Genomic DNA, 21,742 nt, shown 5'->3' on the forward strand with positions numbered 1-21,742 from the left:
TGTGTGTTTTCAATGGTGTTTCGTGGTTCAAGGAAATGGGAAATGAAATAGTTTGCAAGGGAAGTTACTTGAGTTTCCAAGGGTGTTTCATGATTCAAGGGATAGTCTAACAATGCTCTAATGGAAGATATAACAAAAGATATATAACATTCTTTGAAAGTGTTTCACTGATTCAAGTGAGAGTTTAACAAGTAGACTGCACCATCATTAAGAAAAACACTCATGAGATAATCATCCTCTTGTCTCTTTGATACATTCGTTAAGAAAGCTCACGGGATTTCCAAACACGAGCCAAGCCATGACGAGGACGGCCACTAAGTATAAGTAAGAAAAACAATCTGAAGAAAGAAAAAAAGGTGATTCACCGCTCTGATATGAAGACTAACTACAGAAAGGAACGAGGTTACAAGGTACGCTAGTAAAGACGATTATACAATTCAGGCTACATCACAGGGGGTAGATAGATAGCAGCAGCAGCAGTAGCAGTAGTGGTAACAGTAGTAATAATAAAAGTAGTATTAGTGATGGTTAAGCATTATGTGGTTCTTGTTTACAATGGAACAGTGTAGATTTTTTTTATTAATTTTCCTTTCTTTGCATCTTCCTTTCTTTATTTCGTCATTTCTTAATCAGCATTCAATCTTTAGTCTCGACTTATATTTATTCTTATTTATTTCACGCGCACCAAGGAAGATAACAGTGATGCAAGGAACACGTAACCACACACACCTTCAGTTGCACTCCGCCGCGGCTTCTGTTCATTAGTTTGTTGTTGACGACACACCTGGCGCCGGATTCCTGCACAGAGAGGACGAAGCCCTGTAGTTTACAGATTGAGTTGAGAAGGAATACAAAGGAACACAAACACTGACAGGTATTCATACTAAAAACCTCGATGAGTTACAAAGGAATGCAGAGGAGGATAAATAGCAACAGGTCTTCATATCAAAAGCCTTTATGTGTCACAAAGGGATACAGAAGACAACAGCAACAGGTCTTCATATAAAAAAACTCTCTATAGATTCACAAAGGAATATAAAGAAACACAAACAGCAATATATCTTAACATTAAAAAAAACCCATTTAGGCATATGATGCTAAGTGATGGTGCCGTTGCAGAGTCGCACACAAGGTGGTCAGCTGGAAAACGCGCGAGACAAGACTGTACTCGTTGGCTTTCGTCTGCCTGGCGCCGTTGTTGTGTGGCGGGTTTGCTTGCACGCCCTGCTACCCTTCACTGCTGCCCTCACGTGTGCCCGTAAGACCCTCTTCACACACTCTAAGTGCTGCCCGTGTCTGAGTCAGCTTTGCGAGTTCCTGTCATGTGACACACTAGATGTATAGGTTTACTATTCGTGGTATGCGAGAGGCGGAGAGGAGGGTCATCAGATAAGGAATGTATACCTTGGTGCCCTTGCCTCGGCATCCACACCAGCACCACAGCAGGGGCAAAACATGCCAAAGTCTCAGACAGAGCACAAATATAGAGTTTTAAGGTTATATGGTTGAAAAGTCCATCCTTGAAAGAAAGCATTACATGAGACAATACGTAAAGCCTGTCAGTAGTCGGCAATAGTGCAGCACATCGCCCAGAAAGTGGCAGTGCAGCCCCATTGTTTTTTTAGGCAGCTATAGTGATGCTGTGATTCCCCTCATGGTGCTACCAGGCCCAGCAGTGTTAAGTGTGACCTCTGTGTGCTGGAAAGCACATAGTTTGGCTGAATCACTAAGACCATGAGAAATAGTGCGTATTAGAGATATTATCTATACTTAACTGTAACATACACATTTCCTCCATTCAGACACAAAACTCACTGAAAGAATTAGGGATATCCAAGGCTTTCAGTTAGACCAGTGGACCACCATTGTCTCTGCTTCTCTCCTTGTCATTCTTATAATTTTCTTGTTTTGTCATCCATTTATGAAGGTTTTGGTTTGCCCTAATTTTATTCCTTAATATTTCAGATGACAGTGACCAGAGGAGAGCTGCAATGAATCTGTCAAGACAATAGGTTAATATAGCAGCAACAGAATTACAGGACAGTTTGTGTTTAGCTCAGATTTATAAATAAACCCAGTCATTCTTTAAGACTGGGGATGGCTGTGGCATCTTGAAACACTGTGAAGTCATCCATGAACTAAATGTAAAATAATTTTCAGTAAGTTTCAAATGGGATGACAAATGTAGTGAGGCAGCAAGGAAGCTGTGACGAGTATTCTTGCAAAAGCACAGTCTGCAATGCACCATAGTGTGGGTACTGCTAGGATGAGTGCCAGCCACACTTCAGAAAAAACAAGCCACAGTCCAGGAGGAAATAAGAGCCATACCTCAGGAAGAGCTGAAGATCATCATACTCTGGGAAACTGTGACAGTCACATCCATGTCAGCATGATCTCAGAGGAGTTGATCTCAAGGGATGGCAGTTCAGGTGAAGCCACCACATCCTCAGGAGAATTACTCTCATCAGTGATAAATGGTAAGAGATCCATGTCTACCTCAGAGAAGAGAGAAGCATCAATACTTACTGCAGAGAAGCATCATGAAACTCCAACCACTATCACCACCACTGCCACTGCCTGTGCCACCACCACAACAACAACAATGGGAACACTTACCACTAGTGACACCAGCACAAGGACACAGGAAGCCACAGTTTCCCCAGTGACCACCACACCACCACCAGATTGCACTGACAGGCACGGAGGGATGTGGCCCATGGAAAGTGTTAGTGAGGGACAGACACAAGGAGAGAGAGAGGAAGGTCCCTCACCATCTTGCTCACTACTTTTCCCTGATGCTGTGGATTTGGATGTTCCACAATGTTCCCCTGATGTGGTGGTTCTCAGTGTTCAAGTAAGCTCTTATTCTTTTTTTTAAGACAACATTATTTTAGTATTTGTATCTAATTATTTTGTATTACTTTGGATGTCAAAGCCAATCTTAGAACAAAACAAGAGAGGATCTTTATAATGTTTCTGTCACAAATTAGTCGTGTGTGTGTGTGCGTGCATGTGTGCGTCCGTGTGTGCATGCATGTGTGCATGCTTGCATGCATGCGTGCGTGTGTGCATGCCTGCGAGTGTGTGTGCATGCGTGTTCACCAACTTAGATATCCATTTTCAGTTTTATGTTTTCACAACTTTTTATTGCAGGAGCCACAGTTTCTTCCTGAGAAAATTGTGCTTCTGATTGACAGACAAGATGCTTACTTGAGGTCCTTTTCCTTCTCAAATGTGCATCAGATTTATGATCCAAAATTGAATTTTGGGAATGCTTTTGACTTAATCACAAAGACTCTGCCTGCTTTTCAAAAAAACACCCTCTTTGTGATGTTATGTGGAACAATGTCTGCCTTGAGACAAGTTATCAATGAAAAGTGTTTCCTTTTTCAATGCAAAGAACCTTTATATAACTACACATTGCAAGAGTTCAAAGCTCCAAGCCTAGATGAGTTTCTCATCAGTGAAGCAAAAAACTTAAGGAAGAACATCATAGAGATGAATAATTGTGACGTGATCTTCACTGGAGTGTTGCCAGTCAGGATCAACTGTGCTGAAAGATATGAGGCAGCCAAGCACTACACACAAACTGGCCACCAGGTGAAGCTTGCATGCAGCAGACATGATGCCCTCTATGCCCAGCTGTGCTCTGGCCTGAGGGAGTTCAACAGGTGGGCCAAGACAGATGCAGCCTCCAAGGGATTCCCTCAGTGGAGCTTGGTGGACATGCTCACCACCAGTGATGCAGTAGACAGCAGCCAGCACTTCACACACCCCACCCAGGCTGATGGGGTGACCCTGACGGGAGAGTGCATGATGCAGCGACGTGTGGCCATCAGGACCAGGCTCAGAGAGACCTTCCTCAGATCCAGAAAGGCATCACAGTCACTGAAGCTGCCACAAGCCACTGCTGACGAGGAGGTAAAAGGAGCCTTTGGATGACTGGCTGCTTGTCATATTTGTTTTTGTTGTGTTTGTGTCAATGAGGGAAGCAGAATGCTGCTACACTGTCAGATTCAGGTGTGCTCTGTGTGTCAAAACAATCACACATTTATGGCAAGCTGCCTTTTGATAATTGAATTGCTATAGTTTTCAGATGTGAAAAATTGCACATTTCATTCTTAACTCTAACTGAAGCTTAAGTTTAACAGAAACAGATAGGGTACATTCATGTTTACACCCTTAGAGAATTATGTTACTTATGACTTATAGATTTTTTATTATGATTTTGCTTAGCATGTTTTAAGTTCTGAAGTGTAAACATAGAGTTTTGCACTCGTAAACCATTTCCTTAGATTGTTACATTTGTGTTCTGCATTTACTGTGAATATACATGAACCAAAATAAATAGAACATGAAAAAAAAAGTGCATGCTGAAGTTAACGTAGGAGATCCATAACACTGGGGAGGTGAGTAATGGTCATGTTCTTCCCCAAAGGAGGTGAAGGTGGTGGCAGTGGTTCCCAGGCAATGCAACTACAAACCTGAGGCTTTCATGTGAGTGGTCTGTCTCTCATGATACTCATCTTCCACACACACACACCCTAGCCACCCAGCTGATCAGATGCATCAACAACAGCTCCAGGGTTATGCCTAGATTTGGTTGTGAAATAGGCCAAGTTTTGAGTCCTGTCTCCATAATAGGGACTTGTGTGAGGTGTGGATGCAGGGGAAGGTGAAGTGTTAATTGGGGAGTGGCTGAAAGGGCGAAATAGGAGTGTGGTGCAGAAATAATTGGTAGTGACATCAACGAGGGAAGATGGTGTCACAGCACAAATCCCAATGTTTTCGAAAGATTTAAGGAAGAGGATATCAGTGTAGCACATACGAATAAGTGAGTGTGAAAAATTGAAGAAGAAAACATGAAAATACAGGAAAAAATACATAGCTTAGCAGTGATGATAAAGGTGTGGAAGAAAGAGAGGTGGGTGGTGATAATGTAAAAAAGACATCCAATGATATAAAAGAGACAAAAAAGAGGGAGATGGAAAGAGAAAAAGAAAACAAGGAACTGAAAGAAGAGGTAGTAAAAATAGTGGACTTAAACAAGAAGTACTGTGAAGAAATCAAGAAACTAAAGGAGGAGAACAAGGAGTTAAAGAAAGCTGTACAAGAAAGAGGTTAAGATTGGAGAAGTGAAAGAGTTAGTGACAGAGGAAGTCAAAAGTTAGAAAGAAGAGAAAGAGAACAACAACAGAAGGTGGATGTGAAGCAGATAATAAGGCAACAGCAACATGAAAATAATGAGGATAAGAAAAAGAAAGTGATTAAAATAATAAAGGAAAAAAACAAACTTGTGAGAGACACAGTACAGAGAAAGATGTGTGTGGTGGTATTTGGGGTCAAGAACCTACCCATGAAAATAGTTAGAGAGAAGTGAAAACGGCTAAGGAAATTATAGCAGAAGTGGTGGAGGATGGAGAGGGAATAGTCATACGAATTGAAGAGGCTTACAGAATTGGAAAATATCGCGAAAATGGAACAAGACCAATGAAAATGAGATTCATGTCACAAACAGCAGTGTAACATGTCCCGCAAAGAACAGGAGAGTTGGCAAAACTAGAAGGAATGAAGGAAATAAGGATAAAAATAGACATGAATGAAGGGGAGAGAAGTAAACTGAAAGAGTTGAGAGTAGAGGCCCAGTCAAAAAAATGAGTTGAGAATACAAGAACAAGGAAGGAAATTCATTTGGAAAGTTGTGGACATGAAATGTTGGCACAAAGATGCCTTGGAAGATCACCAAGCAAAAGTTTAAAAATTTGTATATAAATGTTGGTGGTTTGGTGTCAAGCCTATTTGAACTTAATTACTACCTAAAGAATAAACTAGATGTGGTGTGTTCAACGGAAACCATACTATAAGAGGAAATAAGGTTGAGATTTGCAAAGGAAGGATATAGATATAGCACATGGAGGAGAGACAGAAAACTAAAGGGAGGAGGAGGAGTGATATTGGTAAAAGAGGACACTTTTGTTGAGGAAGTGGAATGTGGTGATGGAATGACAGAAACAAGTGTTGTGATTAAGATCAAAGGAAATGAAAAAAGGAAAGTTGTTGTGATGTCCATGCCACCAAAAACTAATACATGGGAGACCTATATATATATATATATATATATATATATATATATATATATATATATATATATATATATATATATATATATATATATATATATATATATATATATATATATATATATATATAATGCAACAAGAAACAAAAAAAATAGTATAGAGGAAATTATAAGGAAAAGTAATAAGTGCTCTTAGTAGGCAACTTCAACACTAAGGGAATTAACTAGGAGGAGATGGAAATGAAAGAAAGATGTTTGGTCATGGAGCAAAGAACTTAAGCAATCCATGATGGTGATTACAGTGAGACAGTGGGTGAATGAACTTACAAGATGAAGAGAAGAACCATCACAGTTGGACTTAAGTGTTTACAAAAAACCCAGAAAATAGACTGAGTATACATTGAGTCCAATGGGAAGAAGTGATCATGTGACAACAGAAATAGTACTACATAAGGAAAAAGTGTTGTACAGGAAAGAATACAGAAATGGAAGATGGAACTATGCCAAGGCAAACTTTGCAGAGCTTAATAAATTTCACAGAAAAATTAACTGGAAAGAGCTATTTGAAGGTAAAGTAGTGCAAGAAAATATGAGATATTTTTGATCAAGTATAGAGAAGGGTTCATCAGTTTATGCCAAGTTATAAAGTGAAAATCAGGAAGCATGAATGGTATAATGCCATGTGTGTCAAAGCAAAAAGAAAAAGAACAGGACATAGAAGAAAATTAACAACTGAAGGGAAATACTAGAGAAGAATACAGAAAGTCAAGGAATGAATATGGTATAAGAAGAGGAGAAGAAAGAAATTTTGAAAGTGACCTAGTAAGAAAATGTAAGAACCCAAACTCCTTTACAGATATATAAATTGGAAAATGAAACATAAGGATGGCATGAACAAGTTAAAAAGGAAGAATTTATGAAACTACTGAGGAGATTAATAAACTAATGAATGAGAGTTTTCAATGTGTTTACAAAGAAAAACAGATTTAGTGGCACCGAAAATGGTATCACAGAATGAGCGAATACAGGAGATACATGTAAAGAGACAAGAAATCATGAAACTATTGGATGTTAGAAAAGCTTTGGGATCAGGTAAAGTAAATGGATGGATATTAAAAGAATGCAGAGAACAAATGGAGAACCCAAATGCGATATAATCAACATCTTGTTAAAAGAAGGAAAAGTACCAAGGGCTAATATAGTGTCAATATACAAAGGGGAAATAAAATGGAACCTTTAAATTATGGACCATTGTCACTAATAAATATTGTAAGCAACAACATTTAGAATGATAAGGTAATTACAGAAAAGCAATTTGGATTCAGGAAAGGGAGATCCTTTGTCACAAATCTACTGAGTTTTTATACAAGAGTAATGGATGGAGTGCAAGAAAGGGATGGATGGGTTGATGTATACCTGCATCTCAAAAAAGCATTTGATAAAGTTCCCCACAAAACTCTTATGTGGAAGTTCGAGAATAGAGGAGGATTAAAGGGAGGAACAATGAGATGGATGAATGATTATTTACAAGGGAGGGAAATGACAACAGTAATCAGAGGCACTAATTCAAGTTGGCATGAAGTGACAAGTTGGGTACTGCAAGGATTGGTGTTGGCAACGTATTATGTTTCAAATAGATGTAAATTATATGACAGAGGATCCAAACAGTTATTTAAATCTTTGTGCTGATGATGCAAAAAATAATGAAAATAATAAAGAATGAAAATAACTGCAAGGAGTTGCAAAAGGATATTGACAAGATACATACATGAAAACAACGATAGAAACTAGTATTTAATGCCAGAAAATGCCACATGTTGGAAATAGGAAATAGTAAAAAGAGACCTTCATGGGATTATAGAATAGGAAAAATAATAATGAAAAGTAATGAAGAAAAAGTTTTTTGAGTAATGATTCAGGACACACTATTAACTGAAGCTGAAAGGCACATAAACGGGATATTTGGCTCCATATACAGCTCGTTAACAAACATTAGGGTGGCATTTAACTATTTGGTGAAGAAAATTATAACAAGCATGGAATATGCAGCAGTAGTTTGGGCTCCACATAGAAACAAATGTATAAAGAAACTGCAAAAATACAGAGGACAGCAACAAAGATGGTACCACAGTTGAAAGACTTAAGCTATGAAAAAAGGCTTGAAGAGATGAGATTACCAACACTATAAGAGAGAAGAGAAAGAGGAGACCTGATAACAATGAATAAATTAGTAAACAATATAGAAAGAGTAAACAGAAATTATTTGATACTACAAATGGAGAAGGGAGAGAGATGTACGGGGGGCATGGGAAGAAAATAAAGAAGAGTGGATGTTCAAGTGACATCAAGAAATACAACTTCCTGTATCGAACTATTGAAATCTGGAATGATTTGAAGGAAGAGGTGGTTGCAGCAGACAGTGTACACATGTTTAAAGAGAAACTGGATAAATATGGATATGGAGACAGGACAAAAATGAGTTTTGGCTAGGTAAATACACATTTATCACACTGTAATTATTAAGAGAAAGAAGAAAGAAAAAGTAATATATTCTGCCTGCAGACATGAGCTCTTGGTATTGTTTTGCAGGCAACCTAGAGAGACGGAGCTCGATGAGGTAGTCTTGCTTGCAGACCAGATGTACCGAACCAACCTGACACCATTGGCAAGGAAGAGGGTGAGTACAGAGTGACCTCTTGTCTTGAAGTTTTGCTACATGCTATGATTAGTAGCCCTTGTGATATTTGAGTAATTCTACACCAATCAATGGGCAAGAAAAGGAAGCAAATATCAGAAAACCGAATGTTGCAATGCTGAGTCAGCAGAAAATATTGAAAATGTCTGTACCACAGTTAAAACAATAGTAAGTAATGGTATTAACAGTACTACTCTAAGCAACAGACATAAAATTTATTTTGTCTAGGTTTTATGTACTAACTTGCACCTACTATGTGGAGGATATGGCAAAGTGAACCAGGCAGTGTGACTGTCATGTGATGGCTTTTGTTTTATCTTGCCTTCCTTTGTCTTGTTAGGAGTCAACCAGTGAGTACTAATGTGGCAGTCTTCTTTCAGATGTGTCTGATTACTGAGGTGAAACTTTCTCCAGAGAGAATTGCCAAGGTAGTTCAGAGGTACTACTCTAAAGTTCCCAAGGACAAGAAGATCACCTGGATTCTCTGTCTTGGCATCTACAACTTTGTTGAGAGAGAACACAACCGTGTCTGCTTAACCAGACAGTGTAAAAAGAAGCTCATAGGCATCATAGATGAGGACAGTAAAGGAAGTTTGTATCAGAAGATCCATAGTGCATTGTCTACCATAAAGAACTTCAAGAGTGCCCTGGAGAAAGCCTTGCCAAAGAAGGCAACATTAGTGGTGGCACCTCCCTTGCCGAGTGCATTACTAGGGACAGACACATTTAAAGGGAATCACACTCAGTCACATATCATTGCCATGAGATACCGTCTGTGTCTCTGTTCACCCCTCACTTATTGTTTTATAAGGAGATTTTATATGCAGATGTTTGATCTGTGGGTGAACACTGTCATGAAACTAGAAGGAGGCACATGTGCAGAGCTGATGAGCAGGTACATTACTGAATACAAAGACAAAAGTTTGAGGCTGGTTGATGCAAGTCACTCCAACAATTATGTCAAGAGATGTGGCAAGGAATGGAATAACATGATGAGGAATGTGATATCATCAACTTTGACTTCCACTAGTTTTATTACTGGTCTCAGTGGACTTCAGAGGTCTGTATATCTTTCCAGGTTGTCAAATGTAATTCTCCTTGAATCATCAAAAAATAGAGGTCAAACTTTGACCTATAGTCTGCAGGACAAACCTGACAAGACTGATTACAGTTTCAAGCAGGTGGTAGTTGTTGGAAACCAAATGCCAGCTGAACTTGATGAGCTATGCCACAGGTTGTCAATACATGTGGTGCCACATAGAGTGACATTTGATGAGGCAGGGAAGACTCTCATTACTAAGTATGAGAATCTTTGGCCTCACAACACCCTTTGGGTCATACTCACTGATGTGCTTCATCTGATTGCTGCAAAACCTCTCCCAGCATGTGAAGCAGTAAAGTGCAAAGACCCCATTCCAGTCTTTGGCATAGAGATGCCATCCAATAAAAATGCTACCAACTTGCAATCTTACATCAAGGTGAAGGTTGATGTTTTCATCTCTAAAGTAAAAATCTTTTTTGATTCTTTGATTGATAAACTTGGGGAGGAGTCAGCTGTGTTTTTGCCTCCTGTGACTCCTGTTTTCCTGATGCGACCAGATTTACAAGAAAGTCACCAAACCCTGCATGCCATGTATGACAGTTTTGGGAAAATAGCCATGGTAAATGGGAAACCCAAAAAGTGGAGAAGTTCTTATTCACTTTTGAAGAAGGCTTGGTTGGAGATGCTGGAACCTTACCTAGAACACTATTCTGTGCCAAAGAGAATCCTGCAGCTCTACTCAACATCTAACTCCAATCAAGACTGGATCAAGACTCTAGGAGAACTTCTGGTTCACTTTGCCACTACCACCAACATTGGTGAGAGTGATGCAGTGTTCAGCGATGCAGGTGAGTGAGCGGTGATGCATCTCTGAGTAATACTTGAATCATCCAGTTGAAGCTTGCAAAATAGATGAAAAGAAAAGACTTAAAAGATCCTATATAAATTAATATTACTAAAATTTGACAAGTGAATGTGAATGAAATGTGAGAATAGTGTAGATTATCATTCACTAGCTTCATTTATGGACAGGAGGGTTTCTGATAATAGGCATTATCAGTCAAACACCTCACAGTGATGACTTTATTGACTTCCATTGTGCTCATGAAATACTTGAACCACGGTTACATATTAAATACATAATGAACACCTAAACAAGTCTAACCTTAGCACTTAAAATTTTCAGAGTTCTCATCTGGGGAGGAAGACATGATGGAGGTTACAGAAGCCATGGTGGCAACAACAACAGCAGCAGCAACAGCAGCAGCAGCAGCAGCAGCAGCAGCAGCAGCATCATCATCATCATCATCATCATCGTCATCAGTAACCTTGGCATCAGTCCCAACGTGCTCCTTTCAGGCCATGAGCACACCACCAGCACAGACACAGGCAGCAGCTGGGCAGGGAATGCAGCATGAACCAGAAAGAATCCCAAGGCAGCAGCAGCAGAACAAGGGAGCTGTGATGTGGAGTGGAGCACAGAAGCAGTGGCATGTTGTGAAAGAGAAGGAACAGCTGCCCCACAAGACAAAGAGAGATCACACCACACCCATGATAGAAGAGAGGCAGGAGAAAAAGACTGGTGAGGATGAGGATTTACAAGGAAATAAGAAAGGTCAGAAGACTCCAAGGAAAAAGAAAGTTCTTCCCACAATGGAGAAAAGACAGTGGCATGATGAGACTGACAAGAGTCTACAGCCACCCAGAAAAAAGATATGTCAAGAGACTGCCAAACCAGAGAAAGGTCAGCAGCCTCCCAGAATAGAGAAGGATCAGGAGGTTTGTAGGATAAAAAAAGGGAAAGCCAGTGCAAAGCAAGGCAAAGTTCAGGAGATTGCCAAGCAAGGGAGAAATATGAAGGCTTCTAGGGGAAGAAAACATGTGAGAGCTTCCAGGCAAAAGGAAGGTCAGCAGAGTTCCAAGCAAGGTCAGGAGACTTCCAAGCAAAGAATATGTCAAGAGACTTCTGAGCCAAGAAAAAATAAGAAAGAGGAAGGTCAGGAGATTCTCATACAAGGAAAATGTCATGTTATCACTAAGACAGAAAAAGATAAAGAAACTCCCATGGATGGAAAAGATCGAGAGACTTCCACAGGGGGAAATTATCAAGTTAATATAAAGAAAGTTCACAAGTCTCCCATACCAATTAAAGATCAGGTTACTATCAAGACAGAAAAATGTCCAGAAATCCGGGGGTTAGAGGAAAGTGAACAACTTCAGATGACAAAGAAAGACCAGGTCATTGTCAAGATGGAGGAAGACCAAAGCATTGTGAAGATGGAGCAATTTCAAGACGTTATCAAGTCAGAGGAGTTTGAAGACATGGGAAGGTCTGAGGAAGTTCTGTGGTCTGTCAGGAAAGTTGAAGGAGGTGAGTTTCTACACTTGGGGATTGAAGTAAAAAAAATGCATCTCAGATTTTTCTGTGAAAAAAGGTGGAGGGTTGTGTAAGTATTATCAGATTATATTTATTGTTTCTTCCATTATGAAGTAGTGAGGCATGTTATCAATACTGTACTTGTGCATTTTTACTGTAATGCCTATCTGTGTGTGTGTGTGTGTGTGTGTGTGTGTGTGTGTGTGTGTGTGTGTGTGTGTGTGTGTGTGTGTGTAGTTAAGCTGCATCATTGCTACAGAATCATATTTGAGAATATCTTAACAGCTTATTATATGAAGAGCTGAACACATGAGAGGGATGAATGAAGGAAGGACCCTGTGCATATGTCTCATCAAAATCACCAACATCTGACATTGCAGGTGGTGGAGACAGGCAGTTGAGCAACCTTGAAAAAGATGCATGGATCATCTTGTCTCAAACTGATGAGGACAAGAACATTGGGTTTCCAGAGAGAGATCACCTGAGCAACTATCTTGAGGACACTGCTGCTGCCTCAGGAACACTGGCTCAGAGCCAGACCCACATCCGAAAGACAGAGGGTTCCCTAACAGAACCTGGCAACAGCAGCACTGCCTTAACATGGGTCCCTAAATCAGAGGAACTTGAAAGTAGCCACTGTGAGGATGATGCTTCTGATACTCTGGCAAGGGATGGACTGTGGGAAGATATAGATGCAAGTGTCTTAGAACGGAACATGCAAGAAAGTTGTTGTAAACAGGATGTGGATGAAAGTGGTCCCAAAGAAGACTTAGAAGAAAGTGGGTCCAAACAGAACATTGAACAAAGGATCCCCAGAAAAGACTTGGATGGAAGTGAACTCACAGAAAAAAGACTTAAAGAAGACTTAAATGAAAGTGGCCCCAAACAGAACACTGAACAACATGGTCCTAATTATGATGTAAGGGAAAGCAATACCAAACAGGACACAGAGAACAGTGACCTCAAACCATCAGTTGAACAAAGTATCCCTAAGCAAGACATTGAACAAACCTCCCCAAAACAGAGCACTGAAGAAAGTTACCCAAAAGAACATGATGAAAAACAAAGGCATAAAACTAACATGGATGAAAATGTTCCAAGCCAGGGAGACCACTTATCTGATTTTGAAGTGGCAAGTAATCCTGACTCCATAGAGACAGTGCCCTTGGATGTAGATAGTGGGGAGCAGGAGTACATCTTCAATCTCTCTGACGACTCTGACATCTTTGAGTGCGAGCCTGAGGGTGGTGCTGGAGGGGAAGACCAGATCACAAAGGAGGTTGTTGTGGGCACTCCTCTCAGGGGATCCAAGACTGAGGGGGATGTTGAGGTGACATGTTTACCCAACAGGAAAAGGAAGTTGTCATCCTCTGGCCAAGATTCACCAGCTCCTTCATGTTCCTCATACAACAGCAGGTATGATAGAAGTTTATAGTTTTATATATATATATATATATATATATATATATATATATATATATATATATATATATATATATATATATATATATATATATATATATATATATATATATATATATATATATATATATTACTTATTATTAAGAGAAGTTTTAATTAGTTTTGTTTTCGTGTTATTAAGAGAAGAGTTTTTTGTGAATTTTCTTTACTTGTTACCAAGAGAAGTTTTTTTTTTTATTTTATTTATTCATTTTATTTTATTTTTTTTATGGTTTTTATTTGTTAAGATTTATTTTTTGTCTTTGCTTGTCCATTAGTCTCTCTCTCTCTCTCTCTCTCTCTCTCTCTCTCTCTCTCTCTCTCTCTCTCTCTCTCTCTCTCTCTCTCTCTCTCTCTCTCTCTCTCTCTCTCTCTCTCTCTCTCTCTCTCTCTCTCTCATACTCCTTAACTTTTTGTTCTCCATTATCACTTATCACGAGACAGCAGACTGTTGGGTATTTAACATCTATGCCAGTCATCTAGCTCATATATGCATTTATTTTCACTCTTACCCCTTTGGGACATCACAGTTCACAAATTGTCCCATCTTTTTGTGGTATTAAACAGCACAGTGGGATATATAGTATCCCACTTATCTGTGAGAAGAAGCACAGAGCTTTATATCTCAACACACCTTGAGGAAGGTTGAGAGAGGTTTTAGAGGGCATGCGCACAGTAACACTATAGCAGTGTTGCCTTCTCTTTTTTCAGTGGACGCCGGGAAACTGCAGGGGATGATTATTTCACTCTGACATTTTTCCTTGTAATCTCATATTTTTTGTAAGGTAACAGTCTTACTGTGTTATATTTCCCTGTTGCTGATGATATAATGTATATAGGTAGAATATGCCAAATGTAATAAAGAATGGAGATATACTACTTTTTAAGGTGGGACGAAAATTATCTCACCGTGTAAGTCTCTCTAAATAATTTTTCTTTGTTGTTTGCAATAATGAAAATGGCAATATTGTATGCGTTACTTTTTTTCTGTGTGTGTGTGTGTGTGTGTGTGTTTGTGTGTGTGTTAGGTTTTCTGCCACTGCAGGAAAATGCTAAGAAGAAGGTGCCTATGGGAGGAGGAAATAACTTGTCAACTTGAAGACAATCCATCAGACCCCGAATCAGATGTTAGTGATGGAGATGGTGATGATGACACAGAATTCTTGCAGGAAGAGGAAATTAACAGAATACAATAGTTCTGATGAAAATAAAGATAATGATGATGGATTTGGAAATCGTGATCTATCTCCTAATGTTCATGCCAATTCATCTGGAAAGATATTGTGGAGGAAAACAAGGTGCCCTTCTCCAGCCAGTGAATTTACCTTAAGAACAGGACCTAGTCAAGAAATTTTGGTCCTTGAAAACCCCACTCCTCATGACATATGCTCCAAATTCATATTGAAAGAAGTCATTAAAGATATTGTTTTGCAGACAAATCTTTATGCATAGCAAATAGAAAAAACTTACAAAGCAACTGATGAAAATAAAATAAAAAATTCATTGGAATATTACAAGCCAACTGATGAAAATAGAATAAAAAATTCATTGGAATAAAGCCACTAATGGGGATTGTGAGGCTTCCAAGGTATCATGACTGCTGGAGTAGCACGCCCTGCTTACATAATGACTTCATCAGTAATCTAATGCCAGTGAATAGATTTGGATCGCTCTTCGGCAATATTCACCTAAATGACACTCCAATTCCAGACAATAAAAAAAAAAAAACCTGAGTATGTCAAACTCTACAAGGTTCATCCATTCTTGAATGCTATGCAAGAAAAATTTGAAAGACACTTCTTCCCCAGCTGTAAGGTTGCTGTAGATGAATCAATAATCAAATTCAAAGGGCATTCCTCAGTGGAGCAGTACCTCCTAAAGAAGCCTATGAAAAGGATATAAAATATGGATGCTGGCAGATCAATTGGACAATTGTTTGAGATTTGACATTTACACTGGAAAAACAGGAAAAAGTTTCAAAAGATCTTGTTGCAAAAGTAGTGAGCTCACTAGTAGGAGATCTAGAAGGAAAGGACCAGAAAGTTTTCTCTGACAACTACTTCACTAATGCAGATTTGATGAAAAAGCTAAAAGAAAAAGGAGTGAATGCTTGTAGTACAGTGAAGCCCTTGCAGGGAGATCTACCAGCATTCAAATCAAGCAAGACCATGAGTCATGGAGACTCAAAAACATTCACAAGTAACACTGAAATTAGTGCAATTAAATGGCTTGACAAGAAGGATGTATTCCTAACAAATTTCCATGATCTAAAAGAAATGTCTGAAGGAGCAAGAAAAGAAAAAAAGATGGTACAAGAAAACTGTATCCCTGCCCTGTATCTATCATGGAGTACAACAAGAACATGAACTCCATAGATAAGTCTGATCAGCTAATGGCAAGCTATAAACTGGATCGCTGCAGCAAAAAATGGTGGCATCATATACTTTTCTATTTTCTAGACGCAGCAGTTGTAAAATTCATACCTGCTCTACAAAGCACTACAGAAGGACATCACACTGAAAGAATTCAAGATTCAATATACTGAGGGTCTCCTGGCAGCGAGACTAATAGAGAGGAAGAGGGCATTCTCTGCAGCACAAAAGCCAAAGAAGTACATACTGACTGGATCTCTTCTGTGTGTCAAGTGCCACTTCCTCTCAGCAAAAGTAAGCAGTGCTTCCAGAAATGTCATACATGAAAATGGCAGTACATGGTCCACAATATTCAATGGTAACTGTGAATCAGTAACTCATTTTAGTTTTTTTTTTTCCATTTGTGTTCATATATATATATATATATATATATATATATATATATATATATATATATATATATATATATATATATATATATATATATATATATATATATATATATATATATATATATATATATATATATATATATATATATATATATATATATATATATATATATATATATATATATATATATATATATATATATATATATCAGTGCCTTTTGATTATCTGATATTTTAAAAGGAAATATCTATGATCCTTATTTAATTTCTGAGATGAATAGTATTACTAACTTATATGATGAAATATTGTTAAAGTGATTATTTCCTTTATTATCAAGCAAAACAATATGAGTTTAATTTTTTTATGGGATGAGAAGGAAAATGGCAATCAGTTCACATCTGTGAGAATTCAACATTCCTAAATAGCACAATGGGATTTAATTATACATTTATTATCGTTCCAGTATTCACATGTCTAATAAACCACCAAGTTATATTCATTATTCATGAAGTGAGTGCAAAAGGATGTATTACTTTACTGATTTAGTCGAAAAAACTTAACCAACATTGCTAAAGAACCAAAAGGGAATTGTTATTTTATATATCATATACTGAAATTCATGTGAAGTTGTACAAAAACTTATCTTGGAATCAAAAAGAAAAGTTATGGCAAAAATTTAATTAGTCTGAGTAAAATTATATTGTACCACATATGCAGCATGTTAATATTCACATCCTGCATGGTGGGATGAAAAATATCCCACTTATTACAACTAAAAATTGAACATTTGAAATCAGGTTTGCAAGTTTTTACCACTTTGTGCCTTCTGTTCTTTTGAATAATGATGATTTTTTGTATAAAATTAGATAAAAGAAATTTGTGCAACAAGGCTTTTATTTTATGCCTCATTCTCTGTTCCTTTCCCAGTAATCACCACATTCTGTCTTCAAATACCAGTCACACTTTGTAATTTCCATGCTACATTTTCTCCTTATCAAATCCTTGGTAGTGCAAGTGTAAGACCTGTTTTATTTACTTTTATTTTATTTATTCATTTATTATTTTCTAGGCAACATTACTGAATATAATACACTCAAATTTATAAGTTATATGAATTGATGCATACAATTTATAAACCATTTCCTGCTTTCCCTCCAGCTTTGATTCAGACCAGGAGATGAAGAAGCTCTTCTTGATGCTGGAGGAAGGCATCAACCAGACTTACCAGGTCAACCTCCAGACCTTCATGCAGGTTCCAGAGGTCCACCCTGACTATGAGGCTAAGCACGCTGAATTCCTCAAGTCCTACAAGAAACAACATGAAGGAAAGGAACATGATGAAGAGCACCATGAGAGATCCTGGGGAGAGTTTTGGGAGGACACTGTGGGGAAACAACTCCATGAAGATTGGGAGAAAAGCAAGAAAGAACTAGTTGAGCAATTCAGAGTCATAGAAAGCAACAGCAAGAACAGCAGCAGTAGTAACAGTACTAGGGAGGATCAACCCAAGCAGATGAAGAGAGATGAAAGTGATAAAGAGAATCAAAAGTTTCAGAGTTACAGCTCCAACCCCCAGCCATTGTTGAGTGTTTGTCACAAAAAGAGTGAGTCATCACCACTCTCTGTAAACAGGTCTCCAAAGACAAACCCCAAACATTCCAGTGACTTTGAGTCTTGTGAGACTGACATGATGCAGTTCAAGCAACTCCTGTCTGAGATCAATCCTGGAACAATGAGCTCTGAACTAAAGTGGCAGGCTCTTCAGCTTGACATGGATAAAGTGATGACAAGTGACACCAAGAAGAGGGTTCACCTGATCCTGAGCAGCTTTGCCTTGCTGTCTGAGCTTGGCAGGTCCCTGGACAGCCTTGCCCCAGCAGTGGTACCAATCATCAAGGCTGTGCTGGACAAGGAGGTTGACTCAGAAGAGGCCCTTAACATCTTGGCCAAGAAAGACAATGTGGAGGTATTGAAAAAGTGCACTGAGAAGTTGATGCTTTTGAGTGAAAAAGCCAGAGGGGCATACAAGAACAAACTACTCAGATGTGTTAAGAACACCATTGAACTCCTGGAGAATGTGACCACAAGCCTGAAGACCATCAAGGTGGTGTGGGGCCTGGACATCCCCAGTATTGCCAAGGCCACCGCCCACCAGGACATGACCCATGTCCTGCAGTTCATCAGGAACACCCTAGCCAGCAAGGGTGTGCATAACCCATCCAGGAGCATGCTGAATGAACTGTTTCTGTCAGTGTCCTCACAACACTTCAATTTGGCCATCCAGACCCAGCCACCAACCTCACCAGATCCTAGTAAATAACATGAGCCCCATCCACCCAGTCTCACACACACACACACACACACACACACACACACACACACACACACACACACACACACACACAAAGTATATGAAGAAATTAAAAGTAATGAAATCTGTAACAGATACAGTGTCATGAGTGAGAGTAGAATTTATTTATTGTTGGTGTCATCTGCTTTGTTATTATGGTTTGAAGATTGTTTTGTTGGTCTACAGTTTTGTCATGTATCACAAGGCAGGAGTGATGGAGTGTTTTGAGATTCTATGCATTTGGTCTTGTGATCATTCCAAGAAAGAGGAAGAGGATGTGTCAGACTGTTACCATTAAGATGGGATGTACTGTATTAATATACTGGCTGTTTTTAACTGAGTTTTCACATATGCTCAAATATACTATAAGCTATATTTTCTTAATTTGCTTTTCAAATTTTAGAAGAAATTGACAGGATTCATATTTTTGTATGTTCAATATTCATTCCAGTGGGAGATTTCCAAGCATATAAGCCTTAGGAAGTGTGTGTTTGGCTCTATCTTGGACTGGCCAGATCTGTGCCAAGCAAAAATCATAAGACCTGAATTATACACAAGTGCAAACTAATGTAGTTAAGTTTTTTTTTTTTTTGTACAATATAGTTTTGGAAATGTGATACAAATTCTGCATAGCAATACAGGGGTTTCATTACTTCTTGACTGTACCAAAGGTTTCTTAGGATCCAGTATTTGTTAGCTGTACAAACTCTCAGATAATGTTTCAAATTTCATAATTTCAGTTTGAAGGAACTTTTCATGTAGGTGGCTTGATGTAACTTATTGTAACAGTGAAGTGCTGGAGTACACTAAGGAGGTGCAGGGTGCCAAAGAAGAGACATTACAACAAATGGTAATGCCCTAAAAATTACTTGTACATATCAGGAAGTTTAAGTTGATTCTCTTTATTTGTTAGATTTAAGTTTTATATCATAGGGAATAAATTATGATGCAGCAATGTAATGGAAAGCATGATGTGGACTGTGCACTGTGGGATGTGAAGGATGGCTCCCCCTCAGGTAGCATGGGGGGGAACTGCCACTACACCTTTCCATCATCATTTGTATATTTTTCACTGTACTTCATCTTTCATATATTTTTTTCTACAATGCTTCACAAAAAAGCAAAATAGTCTCTTAGTTTATCGCAGAATGAAGTGAGAGGGGGAAAAGGAGTTGGGGGCCAGGTGGTGAAGTGGCATACCTGAAGTGTTGGCATTTAAAAAAAATTAAATAAAATTTTGTTTACACATCAAAATTTAGTTCTATATCATATTAATAAGGTCTATATATGTACACACACATAAAAACTGTAAAAGTAGTCAAGCTGGACCCATTCATTTCCTATACAGTACAAGTTAACACAGGCTTTGTGCAACTGGACCAACCTATATCAGCATGACCTAAACAAGTGCCTGTTCTTCATTAATAGAAAGTGTCTAAATCTTTCAAGATCTAACACCCCTTATGACTTCTGGCACCCAGCCAAAAAACATCTCCAATAACTCTGCTTCTTCATCTTTCCCTCCTTTATTTTAACCAGATGGCACCACTGCCATTTTGTCTATTTCTAAAGCTGAATCCTTTGCTCATATCTTTGCTTTACCTTGGATGATTCAAGGCTTGTTCCTCCCTCTTCTCCACCCTCTGACTACTTGATGCTATCCATTAAGATCCTTCACAGTGATGTTTTCCATACCCTTGCTGGTGTAAATCCTTGGAAGGCTTATGGACCTGATGGGGTGCCTCCTATTGCTCTCCAAAACTGTGCCTCCATGCTTGCACCTTGCCTAGTCAAACTCTCTCAACTCTGTCTATCAACATTTACCTTTCCTTCTCGCTGGAAGTTTGCCTACATTCAGCCTGTTCCTAAAAAGAGTGGCTATTCTAATCCCTCAAACTATCATCTTATTGGTTTAATTTCCTGCCTATCTAAAGTTTTTGAATCTATCCTCAACAGGAAGATTCTTAAACATCTATCACTTCACAACATTCTATATGATCACCAGCATGGGTTCTGTCAAGGCTGCTCTACTGGAGATATTCTGGCTTTCCTTACTGAGTCTTGGTTATCCCCTTTTAGAGATTTTGTTGAAACTTTTGCTGCTTCCTTAGACATATAAAAGGCTTTTGATAGAGTCTGGCACAAAGTTATGATTTCCAAACTACCCTCCTATGGCTTTTATCTCTCTCTCTGTAACTTCATCGTAAGTTTCCTTTCTGACTGTTCCATTGCTGATATGGTAGATGGTCACCATTCTTCTCCTAAATCTATTAACAGTGGTGAAACCTGTCACCTACTCTCTTCCTATTATTTATCAATGATCTAAACCAAACTTCTTGTCCTGTCCACTCCTATGCTGATGATACCACCCTGCACTTTTCCACACCTTTTCATTGACATCCAACCCTTCAGGAAGTAAACGGTTCATGCAGGAAAGCCACAGAATGCCTGACTTCTGGTCTTTCTGTAATTTCTGATTGGGACAGAGCAAACTTAATATTGTTCAGTGCCTTAAAACTTAATTCTTCCATCCATCAGCTTGACACAACCTTCAAGGCAACTATCCCCTCTTCTTCAATAACACTCAACTGTCCCCCTCTTCTGCACTGAACATCTTCAGTCTGCCCTTTATTTATAATCTAAACTTCACATCTCATCTCTAGCAAAAACAACTATGAAGTTATGCATTTTGAATTTCCACCAGTTTTTCTCACCCCTCCAAATTGCCATCTCTGTACAGGGGCCTGCTTCTGTATTTCCTCCTTCCTATTGACTTTTCCTATTGACTATTGACCTCTTTCAAGAGGGAGGTTCAAAACACTTATGATTTAATTTTTGATGACCGCTTTTGACTCTGTTTGGGGACTGGCACCTCAGTGGGCCTTTTTTTTTTTTTCCCATTTCATTATATTTCTATTGTTCTTGGCCAGTGCTCCTCCTACATGAAAAAAAAAAAAATTTAAACCTTTTGTT

At 38.6% G+C, this 21,742-nt stretch overlaps 1 protein-coding gene across 4 annotated transcripts in view; it reads left to right on the forward strand.

The window, feature by feature from the left end:
* Positions 1-107: 107 nt before the first annotated feature.
* Positions 108-21,742, forward strand: part of LOC135102896 (uncharacterized) — a 21,906-nt gene continuing 271 nt past the window's right edge. The window contains exons 1-10 of one of the 4 annotated variants that reach the window (XM_064008523.1): positions 694-874; positions 1,120-1,258; positions 1,966-2,854; positions 3,154-3,921; positions 4,439-4,497; positions 8,669-8,756; positions 9,155-10,664; positions 11,003-12,187; positions 12,574-13,609; positions 17,578-21,742. The exon at positions 17,578-21,742 is cut by the window's right edge and continues 271 nt beyond it. In XM_064008523.1, coding sequence (XP_063864593.1) covers positions 2,240-2,854; positions 3,154-3,921; positions 4,439-4,497; positions 8,669-8,756; positions 9,155-10,664; positions 11,003-12,187; positions 12,574-13,609; positions 17,578-18,739 — 6,423 coding nt within the window. In that variant the 5' untranslated portion in view covers positions 694-874; positions 1,120-1,258; positions 1,966-2,239 and the 3' untranslated portion in view covers positions 18,740-21,742. Of the gene's footprint in view, positions 411-693; positions 875-1,119; positions 1,259-1,965; positions 2,855-3,153; positions 3,922-4,438; positions 4,498-8,668; positions 8,757-9,154; positions 10,665-11,002; positions 12,188-12,573; positions 13,610-17,577 lie in introns of those variants that run through there. The other 3 variants (XM_064008524.1, XM_064008526.1, XM_064008527.1) reach the window with 3 other exon arrangements.

This window comes from Scylla paramamosain, chromosome 8 (assembly GCF_035594125.1).
Source record: "Scylla paramamosain isolate STU-SP2022 chromosome 8, ASM3559412v1, whole genome shotgun sequence".
Lineage (NCBI taxonomy): Eukaryota > Metazoa > Arthropoda > Malacostraca > Decapoda > Portunidae > Scylla > Scylla paramamosain.